Below are 20,005 nucleotides of genomic sequence, written 5' to 3' on the forward strand. Positions count from 1 at the left end.
TTATGCTTCTCACTATCAGCTGATGATTTTGACCACAATTTGAAGAGTTTTTGCAATGTTTTCATCAGTTCTGCTTGTTTCTGGCCACCCTGACCTCTCTTCATCACTGATGCATTCTCTCCCCTCAGAAAAACGCTTAATCCATTGGTACACTGACATTTTGTTCACGGCATTATCCCCATAAACTTGGACTAACATGTCCCTGATTTCACTTCCTCTCTTGCAAGTTTAACAAGAAATTTAATGTTTGTTCATTGCTCTAATTCAAGCTCAGATGTTCTTGTGTTGGCACACAAAAACATGCAACAACAATAATGACCACCTCAGCGACACACTGCCACATGTCAACACGAACACAGCTGTGAGACACTGATATACCAAGGTTATGAAACCTTACCAAGCTGTTTGTACAGTGCTGCCAATGTAACACAGTGGCAAATTCATGAACATAATTGTCAGACTTCATATGATGTAATGTGCACCGTGGTATATAAAGAAAATGCTATATAAAGTCCCATTTGGGTAAATTGTATTTGTAAAAGAGGCATTACATACTCTGGATGATGGTTTGCTTCTAAAAAAGTTGTAATGTGTGTATTTCATCAAATGAGGGGAGGGGGATTCCATGATCATTAATTAGCTCTTTTTGTTTTTCCCAGAGACATGACCTATTTGTGACCCAGTCCCTAGGAGTTGGATGAAAGTATATTTCTATTTTTAGTATTCAATCCCAAAACTGACCTGAAAAATCTCAGCACTGTATGTAGAGTAGTACACTTTATAATCTGAGCCACTCAATGCTCTAGTAAGGGGAAGGACAATACAAGTGAGGAGTGGTGACAGGTAGTGAAGTGAGGGGAGAGAGAGCACGGTGTTCTCTGGACTCTGCAGTCCTGTGAACTCATGGCTCTAAAACCTTCTGAAGAGCTTAGTGTGCACTCCACTGCCATCTGCTGTCAGCTCTGGCTTCCATCAAACAGATCAAAAACGTCCAGTTGAAATTTACAGATTAAGATTAACCCCCCACACACACTTTATATACCTGTAGTATGAAAGTTCATTTGTTCCACATCTTTATCAACACTTGGTATTTTAAATTTTTAAATTTTAGCCATTTGGGTGGTTTTGTAATTAGTCATATCTTGATTTTATCGTGCACCAATGTGTTTATTGGTCATTTGGAAACCCTCTATTGAGATGTATACTTGAGTCTTCTGCCCATTTTTCTACTGGGTTGTCACCTTTTCCTTACTGATTCGATGAATTCTTTATTCTGGATTGAAGTGCTTTGTCAGATGTTTTTAAATATTTTTTTCTCATAATTGAAGTTTGCCTTTTCATTCTTATACTAGTATCTTTTGATGAACAGTTCCAAATTTCAACGTAAATTGAAATTTTACATTTAATGTAAATATACATGTATAAATTTAATGTAAAATCCAACTTAACCAATATTTTCCCTTAAGGCTGGTCTTTTTTGGGTCTTGTTTAAGAAATCTCAGCCTACACCAAATATATTCTCTTATGTTATTTTCTAGAAGCTTTATCATTTAAACTTTCACATTTAGATCTACCATGTACCTCAAAATGATAAGTAAGTAGGACGTAGAGGTAGAGATTAATTTTTTTCCATTGTGATATTCAATTGACTCTCGAAAAACCACCCTTTTCTCACTGCATTGCATGTCATCCTTGTCATAAGTCAAGTGACTATAAACCTATGGAGCTGTTTCTAGATTCCTTTCCAGTGGTCATTTGTTTATCCTTGGACCACAGCCATGTTTTTGTTTTGTTTGTTTTGTAATAGTAATTAGAAGCCAAGTTATTTTTAAGTCTACAGATTGCTTTGTATTGGGCAGTTTGTCTAGTTTCTTCTAGCACTCCCAACAAAGCCTTAATGGAGGCTCCAGAGAAATATGGGTCTCTTTCAGAATTAATATTAATGGGACTTACTATTATTACCACCACCACCACCACTACCACCACCACCACATAGCTAACACTTACATAGTATTTACTATGTGCCAGGCACTCTTCTAAGCACTGAACACACATTAGCTCACTTAATCTTCCCAATAACTCTGAGGTAGGTACTATATTCCCTTTTACGAATGAGGAAATTTAGTCATAGGGAAATAAGTGACTTGCCCCAAGTCACCCTACTATAAAGTATTGGGGCCAGGACTCGAACACTGGCAGTCTGGTCCAAGTTCTGTGTTCTCAACTGCTACTCTTTGCTGCTTCTTACAGGAAATGCAGCCAGACAATGGGGTCGGTTGGTGGGGAGCACCAGTCTCCTAATTCATGGACCATCGATTATTCCAAAGCAATTTGACTGTGGATGATTCCTCTTGCCCCTCTGTCCATTCACCCCTCTTTGGGGTGCTGAAGTATTTATTTGAAGGTAGGTTGGTAAACTTAGCTTAAACTCTCCATATACTGTGACTTGATGTAAAAACCTTTCTTGATAGTTTCTTTTCCAACCTCATCTTCCTCCTAAACCCTCAAATGTCCTGTTCTGTTCTGTGAGAGGCAGTCAAGTGGGGCCACAAAAAGAGACACAGGAGAGGCTCAGAGAAACAAACTTTATTATAACCACAGACCCTAGAAACAGGAGGCACGATGCCACTCAGGTACCCACACCACAAAATCACCTGCAGAAGCACCAGTGTTGGTCAGGAAGCAGAGGGACAGGAGTGAAGGAAGAGTCTAGGCCATGGCGGTAGTTTCTGCATTTTTGCAGAAAAGGCAAAGCAGGACAGAGTGAACAGTTTAGGACTGGCTGTCTTGAATAATTACAGCAGGCTCTAAGCTATAGGACTGGTCCCTACTTGCCTGGTACCTGGTCCTGAGATGATTAAGGCAGAGGAATATTGCTTCCTGGAGTGTATGCGCCAGATAGAACAGGTATGGATCTGGATTGGTTAGTCTGCATATTAAAGGCTCTTCACTAATTTTAAGAACTGGCTAGTCTCAATAGGGCAGTCCCTCCCCAGTCAGAAAAAAAAAAATTAAGATGTGAAAACATTATAATATACAAAAAATTTTAAAAACCATAAACAATACATGTATTCTGTATTCCAAGTACCTGTGATACCCCACTGCCATGTGCTTTATCTCAGAGCATATGCTATTTATTGCTTTAATTGCACTTGTCTTGTTTATCTTCAAATCTTATATCAAGTACCAGTTTTCTCAGGCCAAAGCCTTGATGACCGCAGATGCAGTTAAGAGCTATTCCCATATCACACCCTGGTGGCTGTAGCACTTTTCAGATTGCTATAATTATTGGTTAATGTATCTGTTTCTTCTACTAACTGTAAGACCCTTCTGAGGGACTGGGGATTGGGAAGAGGTAGAAGTATTGTTTGAAAGAATAAGTGAATAAGCGAATGAATAAGTCAATGAGTGAATGAAACTCTCCCTACCAAAGACAATATTCCATTCTCTTCCTTTTTTTTTCTAATCAGTACCATGAACCACATCTACAACATGGTGTGATGGCAGCTCCTTCTTGCCTCCTTTCACCCACAGCTGTGACTTCTCCCAGGGCCCCTTTTAAAAGGGTGAGCCTGGAGAGGCTGAAGTAAAAGGCTCAGAATTTTCATTGGTCAGCTATTGGTATCAGTAATCTGAGTTTTAGTATCACAGAATTAATTTACTAGCAAAACAGAAAATATATTTGGAGGCAGAAATTTAAACTAAAAATTAAGAATTCTAGTGTTCACAGTTTAGTCACTGTTGTAAGTCTACCTTAAGGAATTAATCCTAACAAGTGGTAAGCAAAAGCTATTATTTCCATTGTAGAGATGCAGAATGAAGCTCAAAAATGCCAAATGACTTGGTTTAAGGTTCCAAAGCTAATAAGTGGCAGGGGCAAAATTCTAATTTGAATCCAGGGTTTCTACTAAATCTGGAGCATTTTCATTAAGCCACACTGCTTGACTTACATTTATTTCCCCTCAGCTTTTATTTACAGACAACAAAAAAGATGCATATTTCATGTTTGCAAGCACTGAGTTAATGGTCATTTTGAATGCTTCTCAATCCAGGTAACCAGCAGAGCCTTCTCAAAATGCAGTTCGTTAGCACAGCAGTACGAGACAAGCAAGCAAATATAAACATCTCATTAACAGAGAAGCTGATGTGTAGAATTATTTTAGGGGCCTATGCATTTCTAAGGAGGATACAAAGCACACAGCAGCTTGTAAAGAACCTCTAGGTGTACCTAGAGTTAAATGATGAAGAGGCTTACCAAATGTTTCTAAGTAATGAGTAATATCAGGGATACAAGATACAAAGTATAGTGAGTTGGTGCTACAGATATAGACAAAAAATTATAAATCTAGTGGAAAATGAGGCATGTAATCATAAAATTTAAATTAAGGCAATGTGAACAAAGGAGTCAATAGTGTATGAAAAGCTGAACACATTTTTACATATCTAATGAAAATAGAAAGTAATATCGTATAAAACTAGTGTAGAATGATTTTTTAAAATGTCTTTTCTGTTTCAATTTATTTATCAGCAGGTGAGTCCACTGATCCTATTGTTTGAAATTTCCATTGAAAAACATTCACACTAATATTAACTTCTTATATGTGGAACAAGAATTGAATTTCTTTCATATGCTTCTATGCAGGTGGTTTTAAAAATCCATGCTGGTATACTTATTTATCTCTGCAGCTTTTATAAAGGCATTCCTGTTCTATGAACCTTCAGAAACTGAAGTTTGAAATACCTGACTTATTAGCCCTCTCTCTTTCTCCTCAGTCATCCTCAAGATTCAAGGAAATGTGTTAAGGATTCAACTTTGGCTGGGGATCTCTGCCTCCATATGCTGTGATCTATTCCTAAGTGTTATTTCATGAAAGATCATTAACGAAACAGGAAACAGAAACATCAAATGTTTTATTCTACATTTTTAATTCAAAAATATAAACAATATTTACATAGCATTACATATGAGTATTTACATAGCATTACATAGAGGCAGTAAGAAATGTCAGTTTGGGGGTTAATGATCATTATACTTAACATGTTGCGTACAGCGGGGTTTAAATCCCTCGTGAAGATTCTCGTGATCCGTACGCAACGTGTTAAAATATATAATGTCTTTCAACTACATGGTATACAATGAAAAGGATTATTAAAGAGTATAATGAAGAAAAATGATATAATGAAAAATTATTAGCTATATGCTCAAAATTTACATTAAGTATATTCTGCATCCTAATATTTTTCCTTATTAAAAAAAAATACAAGCCTACTAACTTATTAAGCTTAAGTTTGCTTTCAATAAATCACCTTGTCAATGTAACATAAATTTAGTTTATTCATTATTTACAACCTTTAAATATAAGTAATAGAAGTGCAAAACTTTGATAATGCTCTTACAATGTTAAATAATTTAAAAACTATAAAGTTTAATCTATTAAGTATAAAAACTATATTGGGGAAAATATCACACATTATAGCTTAATAAAGGTAAACGACATTTCATGAAAAGAGTATATTGACCTAATAATACAGATATACAAAGAAATGAATATGTACCATTTTTTGAGATGCCTATTAATCCAATGGTGAATTAGTCCACTGCCAAACAGGGTGAGCAATTAAGATGAGGCAAATTGAGTCAGCAATATACAATTGTAAATTTCTAAGTAAACTGGAAAATATCTTTCAACATTTAATAAAGTATATAAAACAAGAAAATACTGAAGTGAAAAGTAGGCTTGAATTTGTAATCAAATAATTTTTTCAACGTGAGAAAATGTAGGCAAATCCCAGCTGAGAAAATAATCTACAGAGACGAATGATGGGGACTGTTTTATCATGAAAAAATGTTATGCTGAAAGCAACATTTAGGTTTTTTTTGCCCCATTGTCAGTGTTGTCTAATTTGAGTTGTCGAATTAAACACTATAATAGAAAACAATAGTTTCCATTGTATCACACATTATATACTCACAAAGCAAGTTATGTATCCACAGGTTATAAAAATAAATCTTTCTGTAGATTAAAAACAAATAAAATAATCTGTACTACAAATTTTAAAAAATATGGAAAAACTAACCTGATAATCATGACTTTTTTGGTCATGATTATATTATCTTTATCTATTCAATAAATTAAATCAAAAATCTTTGATCCACCAATGTTTTGGATGCCAAATTCTTCTGTCCTACTGTGTTACGGATAAATCTAAAAATCTGGGGAAAAAATTAAAACAATTCAGGATGAAAATCTATATATACAAAGAAAATTAAATATGCACATCAATTAAAATATCTAAATTAAACTAGCTGTGAGCTAGATCTTCAGTGCTTGCCTTTTTGTTATGTTAACATTTGGTGCAGAGGGTGAATACGACTCTAATTACTGCTCATATCTGGCATGCAGGAGATACACAATTTAAGTGCCTTCCTACTGGATTCCTTTCATGTTTGCTCAAGCAACTAACACCCTCCACAAGACCCCAATATTTTATTGGCCCTGAAGGAGAGTGGTGTTGGTTGAAATGTTATTTCTTTTTTGTGGTAGGGTTAATCATATTGTAAACCATTATAACTTCCTGGTAAAAGCTGACAGTTACTCTCTGCTACAAAAATAAATATCTGCCTAGTTTCAACATACTTTTTTGAAAGAAACCCAGGAAAAATTAAAACTTTACCTCTTGTTGTAGGTATGTAAGGAAGGCTGCTAAAATAAAATTTTGGCAAGCCAAATCCACAACACAGAAGAACAGCAGATCATAAATAAGAAGAGTGGCTTCGTTTCCGTAATACAGAACACTGCTGAAAGAATAACCTTCATCTATTTTTTAAAAAAGCAATTTATAAGATATAAATTAGACATTTAAAAATAGAATATACCTGTGATAAATTTCTGGTGATAAAACTTGGATATTTAAAAACAGCATAATAGAAACTAGTTACTATTTATAATACTTCAAGGCTTATAAAAAATAAAGGATATTAAAATTTGCTAATCTAAAAGGTTAGTCAAAGAACTCTGCTCATAAAATTCAGTTTTAACATTCGTACCAAGGGTTTGTAATTGCTAGTAATGTAAGTATATCATCAATACCTTTCAAAGATCAAGTAATGAATATCCTTTCTCTGTTTATATAACTAAAGGCTAAAGACGCTTAGAAAGATTCTCTAAGATCTAGTAAGTTAAAAAAGCAAAACAAAACCAGCAAGGACTAGAACAGTACATAGTATGCTATAATTTGTCTCTCCAATAGTACCCTAAGGTTATGCTCTGAGACCTCTCCTCACTTCGCATGGAAAGGGTTGTCGTTTTTGGAATGTGAACACCCTTTTAAGATCTCATAGAAGCTACAGACACTTTCGCCAGAGTGGGGAAAAACAAGTACAGTATACATATATGAATCTTGCACACGATTTCAGGGAGGTTCAGAGAACCACTGAAGCTGCCCATGGACACCCAGTTAGGAACTCCTCCTTTATACAAGGGGACCTCTGGCATGCTGGTAATGTTCTTTATTGATCAGGGTGCTAGTTTATAGGGATAGCTTCAGTTTATGAAAATTCTCTGACCTTTATGCTATATCCATACAAAATATGGAGATATATATATATATATATATATATACACACACACACACACACACACACACACTTGTATACGTATTTTAAAAAATAAACAAGCCCTCTCTACATGCTCTTCCTGGGTGATCTTTCATTGCCATTGCTCCATCATTTGATGAGACTCTCCAGCTTATCTTACGCCTTTGCTTTCTCCTACGATCCAGTCTCCTATGTTTAATGCCTTATTGGACATCTCTTCCTAAATGTCCCAAAGGTACCTCAGACACAACATATTCAATTCATCTAAATTCATCTGCTTTTCCTCACAACCTGGTCTTCCACCTGCACTCCCGTTGTTAAAGGTACCACCACCAACCACATAGTCACACAAGCTGAAAATCTGGATAGTTTTTGACTATTTTTTCCTCTTCTGGTCTTTTTTTCCTTAACAACTGTGGCATTAAATGTAATCTTTCTTCTCTTTATCCCCATTACTGCTGCCTTAGCTCATATTCTCATCATCTCTATATAAAGATGAAGATTATGACTATAGTATTATTAGAAACAGTAATAACATCACTTTACTGGGCGCCTACCCATGCCAGGTACTGGTACATACCAGGTTCTTTATACATGATAACACATGTATAAACACAACGACCTTTAGAGTGTTGTGCTTAATTTTACAGAGAGGACATTCAAGTTCAGAAAGTGTAAACAACTTTCTCAAGTTTACAACACTAGAAGTTGGATTTTGAATCCAAGACCAGAAGGCTCTCAAAGCTATATTGCTATGTTTTTACCTTAACCTATTCACTACTGCCAGAGCAATTCTTCCAATTTACAAACCAGATCTGCTTAGGACTTTTTGATGACATCCATATTCATTAACAGTAGTTTCCAAATTGTTTTAATCATGTATCTCTATTAGTATAAAATATTGAGCATACATCCCACAATAGGCATATTTTATCATTACTGTATATATAAATCTTTAAAAATATAAATTAAAAATGATGGAATTGCAATATACAAATAGACATTTAATATTTTCTTCTCATACCTCCATGGATCAAGCTGCACACCTCTTGTGGGACAAAAATTTAAAAAAAAAAACCTTTTTTTCAACAACTGCTTTATGGTATAATGTAAAACTCCTTAGGGTATCAGACAAAGATTTTGGGATTGGGTCTCTGCCCTCTTTCTCTTTCAAGCACTCTATTTCACTGTGTCCCACTTCATCAAGGTTTCAATCATGAAGTTTCTAAGTGCATAATGCCCTTTTTCTCTTCTGCACCAATGTCTCTGCTTCTTCCCTTCACCCTTCTGTTTGATAACTGCAACTTGTTTTTAAGTTCAAACATCTCCATGTTGCCTCTCTGGCTTTACCCTGTGTCTGGTTAGATTTTCTCCTTTTCTCTCTGTACCCACTATAAGCTGTGCCGGTGCAGATATTTCCCCCAGCATCTCTCCACTCTCCCATTCACATGCCTACCTTCCACAGTCTACTAAACAAGATGCTCAAGAGAGACCATTACTCTGTGTATTCCAGGACTGGCACAACATGTAGCACTCAATAACGCATGGGTAAGTGATATACAGGCCAGGACACTGGTTACATCATTTCCACTCTTACCGAGCCATACAATAGCTTATCAGTCACATTAAAAGTGACACATACAGTACCATTTTAGTGATAAGAAACCATGTTTAGTCACTATTCCCATCAAAGATAGCTGTGATTTTTAAGAATTTGGATAAAATAAAAAATTAAATCTTAAAAATTAATTATAAATGTTGTTCTTGTTCAATGTTTAAATGTTTCTTGCTACATGAGAATAAAATGGAACACAGAAAACTATAGTTCCACGAAGTTAACTAAGTTCATTATGTTTCTTCTGTTTTCATATAAAATTACAAAAGAAAAAGAAAAATTAATAACTACAAGCACTTTTTTTCAAAGTTTGAAAACAGTAATCAAGTTCAGCACAGGCATTTGAAGGATACCATTGTAAAAGATGCTTTTTTCCATTGGTTCCATGAATTCCACTCCAAGAATTCTTTCAAGAAGCAATTTATCTTTTATAAAGTAGTCCATTTCCTTATGAACCTAATATAAAAAGCCAGATTCATTTCAAAAATAATAGTGAAATAAATGTTTCCCAATTTTTGTAAAATCACAAGAAGAGAAAACAAAAAATGAATAGCACACAAAGAAAATCTGTTCTTCAAAAAGACAATTTACTACACTGGGCTTTATAGTACTACACTGGGCTCTTTAGGAATATTTTGTTTTAAATGCCCTTAGTAATGTTTGGGGCTAGATATACTGAAAATCAACTTAGAACAGGTTTTTCAGGTATACAACTATAGCATATTTCTATAATGAATAATACAGTAATATTTTGGTAACTGGCTAACAAGATTCCAGTACAGACATATTTTAAGGTATCACTAACCAGCTAATAATAGACATGTAAAATCTCATTTTATTCTTTCACAACCTAATTCACAGTATTAATTCTGACAGCAAAAAAAGCAGGGGAGGAGGGTTTCCTAAGTCCACTGACTTGGTTGACTGAAGAAATAACTCACATTCCTGGTTAATTTTTTAAAAACTGCATTTGATTAGCTTAAATATAAACGCTGACATACATACATGATCGATGAAAGAGCCAAGAAATTTATTCATAGTATGATATGCTTTTATACTCTGCTCAAAAGTACTTGCTGATGAACTCAATAGTCTAGCAGGGCCATTTTTCTAATGTGAAAAAGAGACAAAAATAAATGCAACATGCCTTACAGTCTTGGTATTTAAATAACATGAAATATTGGCAAAATATATCTTAACTACTTTATACCAACCCTTGTTAGTGTCTCATGAATTCTGTCATAGTGCTGTCTCATCTGGTCAGAAATTGCAATCTGAAAAGTCTGACCCTCTGTGTTGGGTACCAAACCTCTCTGGCTACATAAATTTTCCTGAAAATTTAAAGGATTTAAATTAAGATCAAGATTATGAAAATTTCGCCTGTTTCAACAAGAAAATGAAACACTTTTTATTTTAGTTGGTATCACATATTACAAAATTCAGAAGCCAACTGAAATTTTACTGAAACTATATTTGAGACAAAGAGATTTTAACATTATCCAAGGTCCCCACTCTCTAGATTTTACTGAGTTCTATTTTGTTATACTCCCTTACAGGTCTCTATATCATCTCCTTTACTGTCCAACTTGTTAAATAATCCATACTAAATTCATTGTATATTGATATTCTTAAGTTTCTTTGATTAACTTTATTGCTTTTTAATGCATGCCAAGTAGTCTTAGAATGAACTACTTTTATAAATACAAATGGTCCTTTTTGTTTTCTAAACACTTTTAAAACACTTCTTTTCTTTTTTTTTTAATATTACATTATTATTATTATTTTTATTAGTTTCAGGTGCACAAGACAAAGCAAAACTTAGACGTTTATCATTTATATCCCTCACACTGTGTGAACCCCTCTCCCCCCATCCACTATCCCTCTGTACGTTCCCCAAATTAATTTTCAAAACCCCGTGGCCATCTTGTGGTTACCGACTATTTTCTAAACCTCTCACCTTCCCCTTATCCCCACCCCCCCGCCCCTCTAGCAACCCTCAGTTTTTCCTCCATGTTTCCAAAACTGTCTCTGATTAGTTCATTCACTTATTCTTTTCTTTAGATTCTGCATATAAGTGAGATCATATGGTATTTGTCTTTCTCTGTCTGACTTATGTCACTTAACATAATGTTCTCTAGGTCCATCCATGTTGTTGCAAATGGTAAGACACTTCTTTAATTCCAATACATGACCCAACAGTTAATGTCATGAATCAGATATCCATTTCAGGTCTCCTTGACATGACTTGCCTGACTCCTGACAACCACAAACATAAACTTTTGTCCTATCCCACCACCTTGCCAATTACCACTGATGCTTCAAGGTCAGCTCAAGTCCACCTGCCTCCATTATCTTGCCTTTATTTGCCTACTCTAGAGCTTAATATTCTCCTTCGTCTAAACTTAATCTGCAAGCATAACATAACACTTGGTTTTCTACAGTCTTAAAGGAAATCTACACGTAATAAATGTCTGTTTTTTAAAAAAATGTGTCTCCTTCCCCACCCCCCAATTAAACACATGCTACTGCAAAGAATTTATAAAGTATGAAAAGGCACAAAAAAAGAAAAGAAAAAAAAATCATCTATAATCTCAACACCCAGAGATACAGGTATTTGAAAGTATTTTATCTCTAGTCCTTTGTCTAGGCATATACATATAGACGGCATAAAATTGGGATCATACCGATTTCTTTTTCACTTAACATTATATTATATCCTGAGTAACTCTCCATGTCATTAAATATTCTATATAACATAATTTTTAATGTCTACCTTTTACTGTACTGGTAAACCAATTTATTTAATATTCTCTTTTTTACATGTGCTTTTGCCCTTATAAATAACCCCTGTGATGAAGATCGTGAACCTAATTAGCTATTCACACTGCTAATTATTTTCTTGAGTTAGATTCATAGAATTGGTTGAGTCAAAGATAATAAACTTTTAACTTGGTATATATTGCCAAATGCTTTCAAGAAGGTTAATAAAAATGTATCCTGAGACAAGTAGTTTTATGGGTGCCCATTTCACCATGTCCGTGATGCTATAAAGTATTAGCTTTAAAAAAAAAGTTTGCTAATTTGAAGGGACAAAAATGTTATTTTTACATTCATTTCTTTGATTGTTTATGAGCTAAACAGTTTTTTGATGTTTATCGCTCTCATTTCTTATTTGTGTATTTTTAAAAATTTTTTGTCCTTTTTCCATTGAGGTTTTAACTTAGTGTTTACTTATCGATTTGTATGACTGTCAATAATATCATCAATATCTGTCATATTTACTGAATTTTACCCTAATTTGCCATGTCTCTTATTTATGACTATTGGGTATATAAATAAATATATATTAACAAAGTAATAATTCTATATTAATAAAGTAAAATCAATGAAAATTTCCTTTTTGATGCTTTTTATTCTTTATGATTAGAGTATCATCTCCCAATCTGAAATATGCTTTTCTAGGTTTTTATAGTTTCTTATTTTACATTCACTTTTCAATCCAGGTGTAATTTCTAGCACTTAATCAACTGATCCAGTTAAATGTGTTAAGTAAATCATCTGAGATGCCGTTATCATGTATTAAATTCTTTCAAGTCATAGTTATAGTCCTTTTATCAGTAAGTCCTCTTGGTTTTTTCTCTTAGGTATTTTTCTTTTTAAATTTTTTTCGTGGAAATTTTCTAATGTACATAGCAAGAGAAAAAGTAATCCCTCACCCAAGTTCAATAATTACTAACATTTCACCAATTTTATTTCATCTATCCTCTCAACTTTTCTTTTTTCTTTTAAAACAAACTCCAGATACCATGTCATTTCATTTGTAAATACTGCTGCATGTATCTCTAACAAGGTCTTAAAAAAAAAAATGCCATTTTCACACCTAACAAGATTAATCTTCTTTAATATAATTTAATATTTAGTCCATTAAATTTCCCAGATTTTCCCAAAGTTTTTTTTTTATACTTGGTTTGTTTGAATCAGGATCCAAAGTCCACATACTGTATTTGTTTTGTTTCTTAAGTCTCTCTTACTATCTAAGAGTTCTTCCACCACCCCTTTTTTTATTTTCATGCCTTTGATTTGTTGGAGACACTGGGTCATTTGTCCTGTGACATCTTACATTTTGGATCTGGCTAATCACTTCTGCTAGTATTAATTTGTATTCCCTCTATTTCCTGTAAATTAGTGGTAAGATCTAGAGGCTTGATTATATTCAGGTTCAATTTTTTTAGACAAGAATATTTCATGGGTGATATTATGTACTTCCTACTGTCATAACAGGGGGTAAAGAATGTCAGTTTTCTTAATTTTAATTGTAGTAAGATTGAGCCAGTGTGTTCAGATTATGTCAACCTGTCCTTCATTATAAGTTCCCTGCCCACTTTCACTTTTAGCATCCATTGATGATTGTAGCCTATATACATCAATCCATTAATCATTACAAAATGGTGATTTTCTAACTTAAAATTCCTTTTACTTTCTTCTATAAGGAAGAACTTTCCCTCATGAATTATTTGGATACTCTGAAATACAGTTCATATAGGAATTGAAGGGTGAAATTTGATCCTTTGCCTTTATCAATGTTCACGGCAATGAGTTGGTACCCTAGCAATTTTCAAAAGTAATCAATGAGGATTTTAAAAAATATTATTGCAAATCCTAGATTAAGAAAAGAGAACCTGTCTCTCAAAAATAAAAAGATGTAAAACACATTCATTCATACCGCTTCTCTTTTAAGATTCAGATTCATTTCTTCCATGTTAGTATCTGCATGCCCGTGTACTGATCTACCATGAATGTAATAACCAAAACATTTGTGGGATAACAGAAACACTGATATCTATAAAAAGATAAGGATAAGGAGCAATTAGCAACTCATCTGCAAAACAATAATTTTTTTTCTTAAAATTGGTTTCTTTCTTTCAAAATAATGAGTGTTGAATTCTTGGAAAATATATAGAGGATAATAAGATGGTAAAGGATAATGAGGTTATTTTTAAAAAGTAGATGGAAACCAGATTGAAGATATTTTCTAAGAAAGGAAGAAATAGGGCTGATATATGAAAACTTTTCAAGGACTCTCCGCTGAGTAAACTATTTGGTGGCATAAGAAATTTATAATTAAAAAACTACAAATAAAAAAGAAAAAACTAAGATAGTGAATATTAATTTGGAGCTCATTATAACTATCTCTGGAATTGACAACCAGTGAAAATTAGACTAAATATACAATTATACCAATTTTAAAAATACCAATACTAAAAATCCAATTTTAAAGCCTTTCTTAATGTACTCATGACCTTTAAAAAGGGAACAATAACAGTTGCAAGATAAAGTCAGAAAGTACTTACATTGCTCATACAGCATAAATCAACAAACTGTCGAATTTTATCTTCTATAAATCTCTCATAAAAGACAGCAAAGAACACAATCTGAAACATTAAGCCAAATTCATGCTTATTAGCTTATAGGATTTAATTTTCTTTTATAGCTGCAGTGTAGTATCTTAAGACAAAAGAAGTTCCAACCAAGGACACAATGGCCTCTAATTGTCCCTATGGGATAAAATGCTACGTACCATTTGATTCTTCTGTGAAAAGAAGAAGGTTTTGGAACTGTGTTAAGATTCAATGAGGGAGCTTATATTGAATTTTAAAACTTTTTCTGTGTCATTAAAACAAGATAGGCCAAACATGGGTGAAGAAAGAAAGGGGCTTTTAACATTTAGGATAAACCATTGTATTAATGGCCAGATTTATGTCTGGTTCCGCAATTCTGCCCATCTCCTAAATTCCAAACGCTATTTGACAAGTTGCTGTTTTCAAATTAATCTTCTCTGACAGAGCAGCACATAAAAAGCATACTTGTATATCAAGTATTCTATTTCAACTACAGATGAATTAAATATTCATATGGAATGGTTTCAAGTGTTTTCTTAGATTTAATAACAATATACAAAGGGAAATTTTATAAATAAGAAGAGAAAAGTTTACACTGAAGTCCTTAGATGTGCTTCAGAGAAAGACAACATTTCCTAACTATACAATTTAAAGCCATCCCCACTGTCTCTGCCATCCCCCATTTCTAATTTCCACTCCCCTCACCTCCATTTACTTACTCTCATCTCCCTGTTGATGCCTTTCATAGCACTTGTCATAACTTGTAACTGGTTTGTGTTACAGCATATTCTTGAGCTCAGCACATAAAATGTACTCAGATATGTGAATGAATAAATAAAACAGCAGCTTATTTAAAACATTTTCCTAAATATTCTATGTATTTCTTAAATCCCTTTAAAGGTCATGAAAAACAGCAACATTCAAAGTTTAAAAATTAAAGGATACCAATTAAAAATTGATGAAGCTGGGTTTAGGGAAATAAAAGGCGTGAACAATGAAGCCTAACATCATGAGACTCAAGAAGAGTTTGTACAGACAAATTTATGGAACCATAACAGGTTAAGGGAACTCTTGAGGAATAAATACTGATAACCTGAGAAAGTGACCATAGAGAGAAATACCTTCCTATTAGAATGATAACAGAGTGAGGAACAAAGGAGGAGGTTAGATGGTGGTGCCTGCGACCACTGGTTGCTGCCCCAACAATCTTTTCCTCTTTCTCCTCAGTGACAGACCCTTTATTTGATTGGGCACACTGATGCCCAGCCGAAAGAGGACAATGCAAGTGAGGTGTGGCCATGTGACCAAGTTTTGGCAAAGGAGGTCTTGAATGGCACTTCTGAAATGGATCTTAAAGAGAGGGTGACCTCCTCTCCTCTGGCTCCTCACCACAACTCCATCAGCCATTATGGACCATGAGGTGACTTTAGAGATGGAAGTCCTGAGTGGCAGAGGAGAATAACAGGCTTCTGGGTCTGAAAGCAACCACCATTCTGGCCCTACACTGCCTACCTCTGCTCCTCTTTCTCATGGGTGAGATAAAATTCACTTTTATTACAGTCATTGTTATTTTGGGTTTTTCTTATTATACTCAAACATGAAAAGTTTCAGAGGGTATCCCTTTAAATTACCCTACATCCAATGAATCTGATCTATTCACAAAAATTTACATTGGTATATGTACAAAATAAAATATTTTCTATTATACTGATGATAAACATCAAACCCCATACTCTTGACCATGTCTTAAATCAAATTCAAATTTGTTTCTTTTCCTTTTCTGATTGTCAAATAATCCCTCATTAGCTCTATTCTCGTAACTTCAAGTTTAAATAAGTGTCATCAATTCAAAATAAATGCAAATATAAGAGTATATTCTTAGGTCACAGAATGCCACCTGGATCCAATTCTGTAGGAATTTGGGGATTTCAATTCCAAAAGATCTTTAAAAATAAGCTATTTTTAAAGGCAGATATTTGTTTCTCAGAAGTTTAACCTGGTCTTTGTTTCTAAGAAGTTTAACCATGTTCTAAGAAGTTTAACCTGGTCTTTCCAGAGGTACCATCTTCATTTGCTTATTTAAAAGTTAAAGGAATTTTTAATCAAACAGAAAGGATCTTTCCATTCATGGGAGTGTCGGGAAGCAAGAGAAAGACAAGCAGATATCAGAGTTAAGTACTTTAGCTGCTACTTCTTTCTTCCTTTCATACATTTTTTTCTTTTTAAGCTTTAAAAAGATAAGGGAAGTAAGCCTAGAAAAGATCCTCTGCTAGAGCCATGGGACCTAAAGCTGAGAAGATTTTTAGTTTCAGCTATTTCAATAAACATTTCAAAGAAAATTTCAGAAGGGGTACTGGCAATTTGAGTGAGATTTAGTGATGTTTAAATGAATGTTAACTTATACTTCCAAAGAAAAGAAAATATAAAGGTAGCTTGGCCATCTTGTGGTTATACATAAACTAAATAGGGAGTCCATCCTATGACTAGAAAACTGCAGACTTTGAAAGACTTCAGAGACCCACTATTGATGAGAATGTGACCTCTGAAATCAGATTACCTGGGTTCCAACTGCAAATCTGCCAATCTCTAAATTGTATCACTTTAGGCAACTAATTAACCTTTCTGTGCTTCAGGGTCCTCATCTGTAAAATGAGGCTACTAATAGAACCTATCTCTGAAAATTAAGAAAGTTAACATATACAATCAATTAATTAACATAGTGCCTGGATTATAACACTATGTAGAATTAACTATTAGCTATTATTATTATTACTCTTATTGTCACCTTCTTTCTGCTACAGAAATCAGAATGTAATCAACGTTTGAGGATAATCAGTATGTAAACAGTTATAGAGAGGCAATGTTGCTTAAAAGTATAATCTCTTGTTACCTGTATAATTCCAATGACTAGCCAAAGAATAGTGGACACTGCATATCTCAAAATGCGGCTATAAGGAGCTATGTAGCTAGGTGGGCTTCTGGAAAGACTAGAGGATGAGTCCATTAATGCTAAGTTCTTGAATCCCACAACCTGGAGTACAAAGGGAAAATAATAATTTAAACGACATAAATGAGGAAAAGCTTTCTAGGTAGAAAATGAGATATTCCTCCTTATTCCTTACCTTAACAAATGAAAACATTCAAGTTCATACAAACAGTAGAAAATCTAGATGAAAATATCCAGTATTTTTCATTACAAAGTACTTAATACAAAATATTCTCTTCAATATGACTAAAGACCAAATATAACCTCATTATCATATATACTGACAAAGCTCAAAAATTTGTCAAAAGAATGAAAGTTTCTTCAATTAAACTATCAATTAAAAACCAGCATTTCGGGCCGGCCGGGTGGCTCAGGCGGTTAGAGCTCTGTGCTCCTAACTCCGAAGGCTGCCGGTTCAATTCCCACATGGGCCAGTGGGCTCTCAACCACAAGGTTGCCAGTTCAATTCCTCGACTCCCGCAAGGGATGGTGGGCAGCGCCCCCTGCAACTAAGATTGAACATGGCACCTTGAGCTGAGCTGCCGCTGAGCTCCCAGATGGCTCAGTTGGTTGGAGCACGTCTTCTCAACCACAAGGTTGCCGGCGCCCTCCACAACTAAGACTGAAAAGACAACAACTTGAAGCTGACCGGCACCCTCCACAACTAAGATTGGAAGGACATCTTAACTTGGAAAAAAGGCCTGGAAGTACACACTGTTCCCCAATAAAGTCCTGTTCCCCTTCCCCAATAAAATCTTAAAAAAAAAAAAAAAAAACAACCCAGCATTTCATGAGTTTTTAACATATGCCAGGCACTATGCAGAATACTTTTTATGGTAAAGGAATCTATGACGACTGAATCCAGTGTTTTCCAAATGTACTTGACTATAAAACTTCTTTTTCATATAATGCCTTTCAAAGCTTTAAAAAAAACTCTACTATAAATGAAAATTTGAGATATCATTCATGTCTTACGGAAACACATACTCTCCTAGCTTTAAAAAAGGAAAGGAAAAAGGAGAGAAAGAAGGAAAAAGGAAGAAAAGCAGACATATGGACATGAGTTAACAATTCCTGAGAAAACCAGTAACCCATATAAACAGTTTCCATATTTCAATCCCATATTCAGTATTGAATTACTTCCTTTAAAATTTCAACCAGACCTATGATAACTATAAAGGGCATTTACGCATTCATTGTGTCTTGTTCAGCTGTAGCCCCAGCTCTTTACATAGAACACTGTTTATAGGTGTTCCATGATAATCTGTGGAAAATTTCAACTTTATAATAGTGGTTCTAATACAGGAATGAGAATAATAATCATGGAGGGAGGAGGCTTTTCAAAAATGCAGATTACCTGGGGGTCACCTCAGAGCTATTGAATCAAACATAATCTCTAGGGGTGAGGAGAGGCATAGGTATTTTGCAAAAGCTTCCCAGGGGAATCTGGTACAAACCACTAGTTTAAAAGCCCTTACCTAGTATAGTCGAATTCAATGAGAAAGAAAAATAAGAGTGGTGGTTGCCAGGGGCCGGGGAGAGGGGATGAAGGGGAATTGTTTAATGGGTAGAGTTTCAGTTTTGCAAGATGAAAAGAGTTCTAGAGATGGTTTGTATGACAATATGAATGTACTTAACACTACTGAACCATATACTTAAAAATGGTTAATATGGTAAATTTCATGCTATGTATATTTTACCATGATTTGACAAAAGCCACTCCTTTTTAATGCCTTGAACAATATTTTAACTCTTTTGCTGACATGAAAATTTAGCTGGAATTAAATTAACATTTATGAAGTTCCCATAAATTGCATACAATTACGTCAAATAGCTTATACCTCCAAAAGGAAGAGGACAGTAAGTACTTGAAAGAGTGGATTAATTTTTCTCACAGTCTGAATTTCATTCCATTCATTTGCTACAAAATATGTTCTCCATATGCTTACAGGAACTATAGCACTCCGTACACCACCCTCACCTAGTCAAGGAGATAAAATGAGTTAAAGGGTTTCATCTTCATTATTCTGCAAGGGTAGCAAAAGAATTTTGGTACAAATGGTTATTTCAGTTACCTTCAACAGCTTTAAGAACCTTTCCTTTAGGTCGCTCCCAATCGATAAAAAATATATCTATGGTAATCTGGGATATGAGCTTATGCAAAAATTGCAGAGCCTGAGAATGACAAACAAAACACCTAAAACATCTGCATTAAGCTTACTTATGAAAGCAATACTAATTCTTTAAGCAAATATACTGCAATCATAAAAAATATAATTTTCAAAAGTGATAAAGTTATAATACCATTAGGGAATCATTAAAAGCTTATCAAATAACATGGAATCACCAAATTTAGAGAATTTTTATACACATATTATTGCACCTTCCCTTCTTCCATCTTTGTGATA

At 34.3% G+C, this 20,005-nt stretch overlaps 1 protein-coding gene across 1 annotated transcript in view; it reads right to left on the reverse strand.

Annotated features, from left to right (window-relative positions):
* Positions 1–4,892: 4,892 nt before the first annotated feature.
* Positions 4,893–20,005, reverse strand: part of TMEM67 (transmembrane protein 67) — a 56,588-nt gene continuing 41,475 nt past the window's right edge. Inside the window, exons 19-28 of the mRNA XM_019718814.2 lie at positions 19,673–19,772; positions 19,439–19,578; positions 17,502–17,642; positions 14,564–14,644; positions 13,936–14,052; positions 10,427–10,543; positions 10,218–10,322; positions 9,566–9,668; positions 6,676–6,818; positions 4,893–6,214 (exon numbers count right to left, since the gene is read on the reverse strand). Coding sequence (XP_019574373.2) covers positions 6,134–6,214; positions 6,676–6,818; positions 9,566–9,668; positions 10,218–10,322; positions 10,427–10,543; positions 13,936–14,052; positions 14,564–14,644; positions 17,502–17,642; positions 19,439–19,578; positions 19,673–19,772 — 1,128 coding nt within the window. The 3' untranslated portion in view covers positions 4,893–6,133. The remainder of the gene's footprint in view (positions 6,215–6,675; positions 6,819–9,565; positions 9,669–10,217; positions 10,323–10,426; positions 10,544–13,935; positions 14,053–14,563; positions 14,645–17,501; positions 17,643–19,438; positions 19,579–19,672; positions 19,773–20,005) is intronic.

Source organism: Rhinolophus sinicus, linkage group LG12, assembly GCF_036562045.2.
Source record: "Rhinolophus sinicus isolate RSC01 linkage group LG12, ASM3656204v1, whole genome shotgun sequence".
NCBI classification, from domain to species: domain Eukaryota; kingdom Metazoa; phylum Chordata; class Mammalia; order Chiroptera; family Rhinolophidae; genus Rhinolophus; species Rhinolophus sinicus.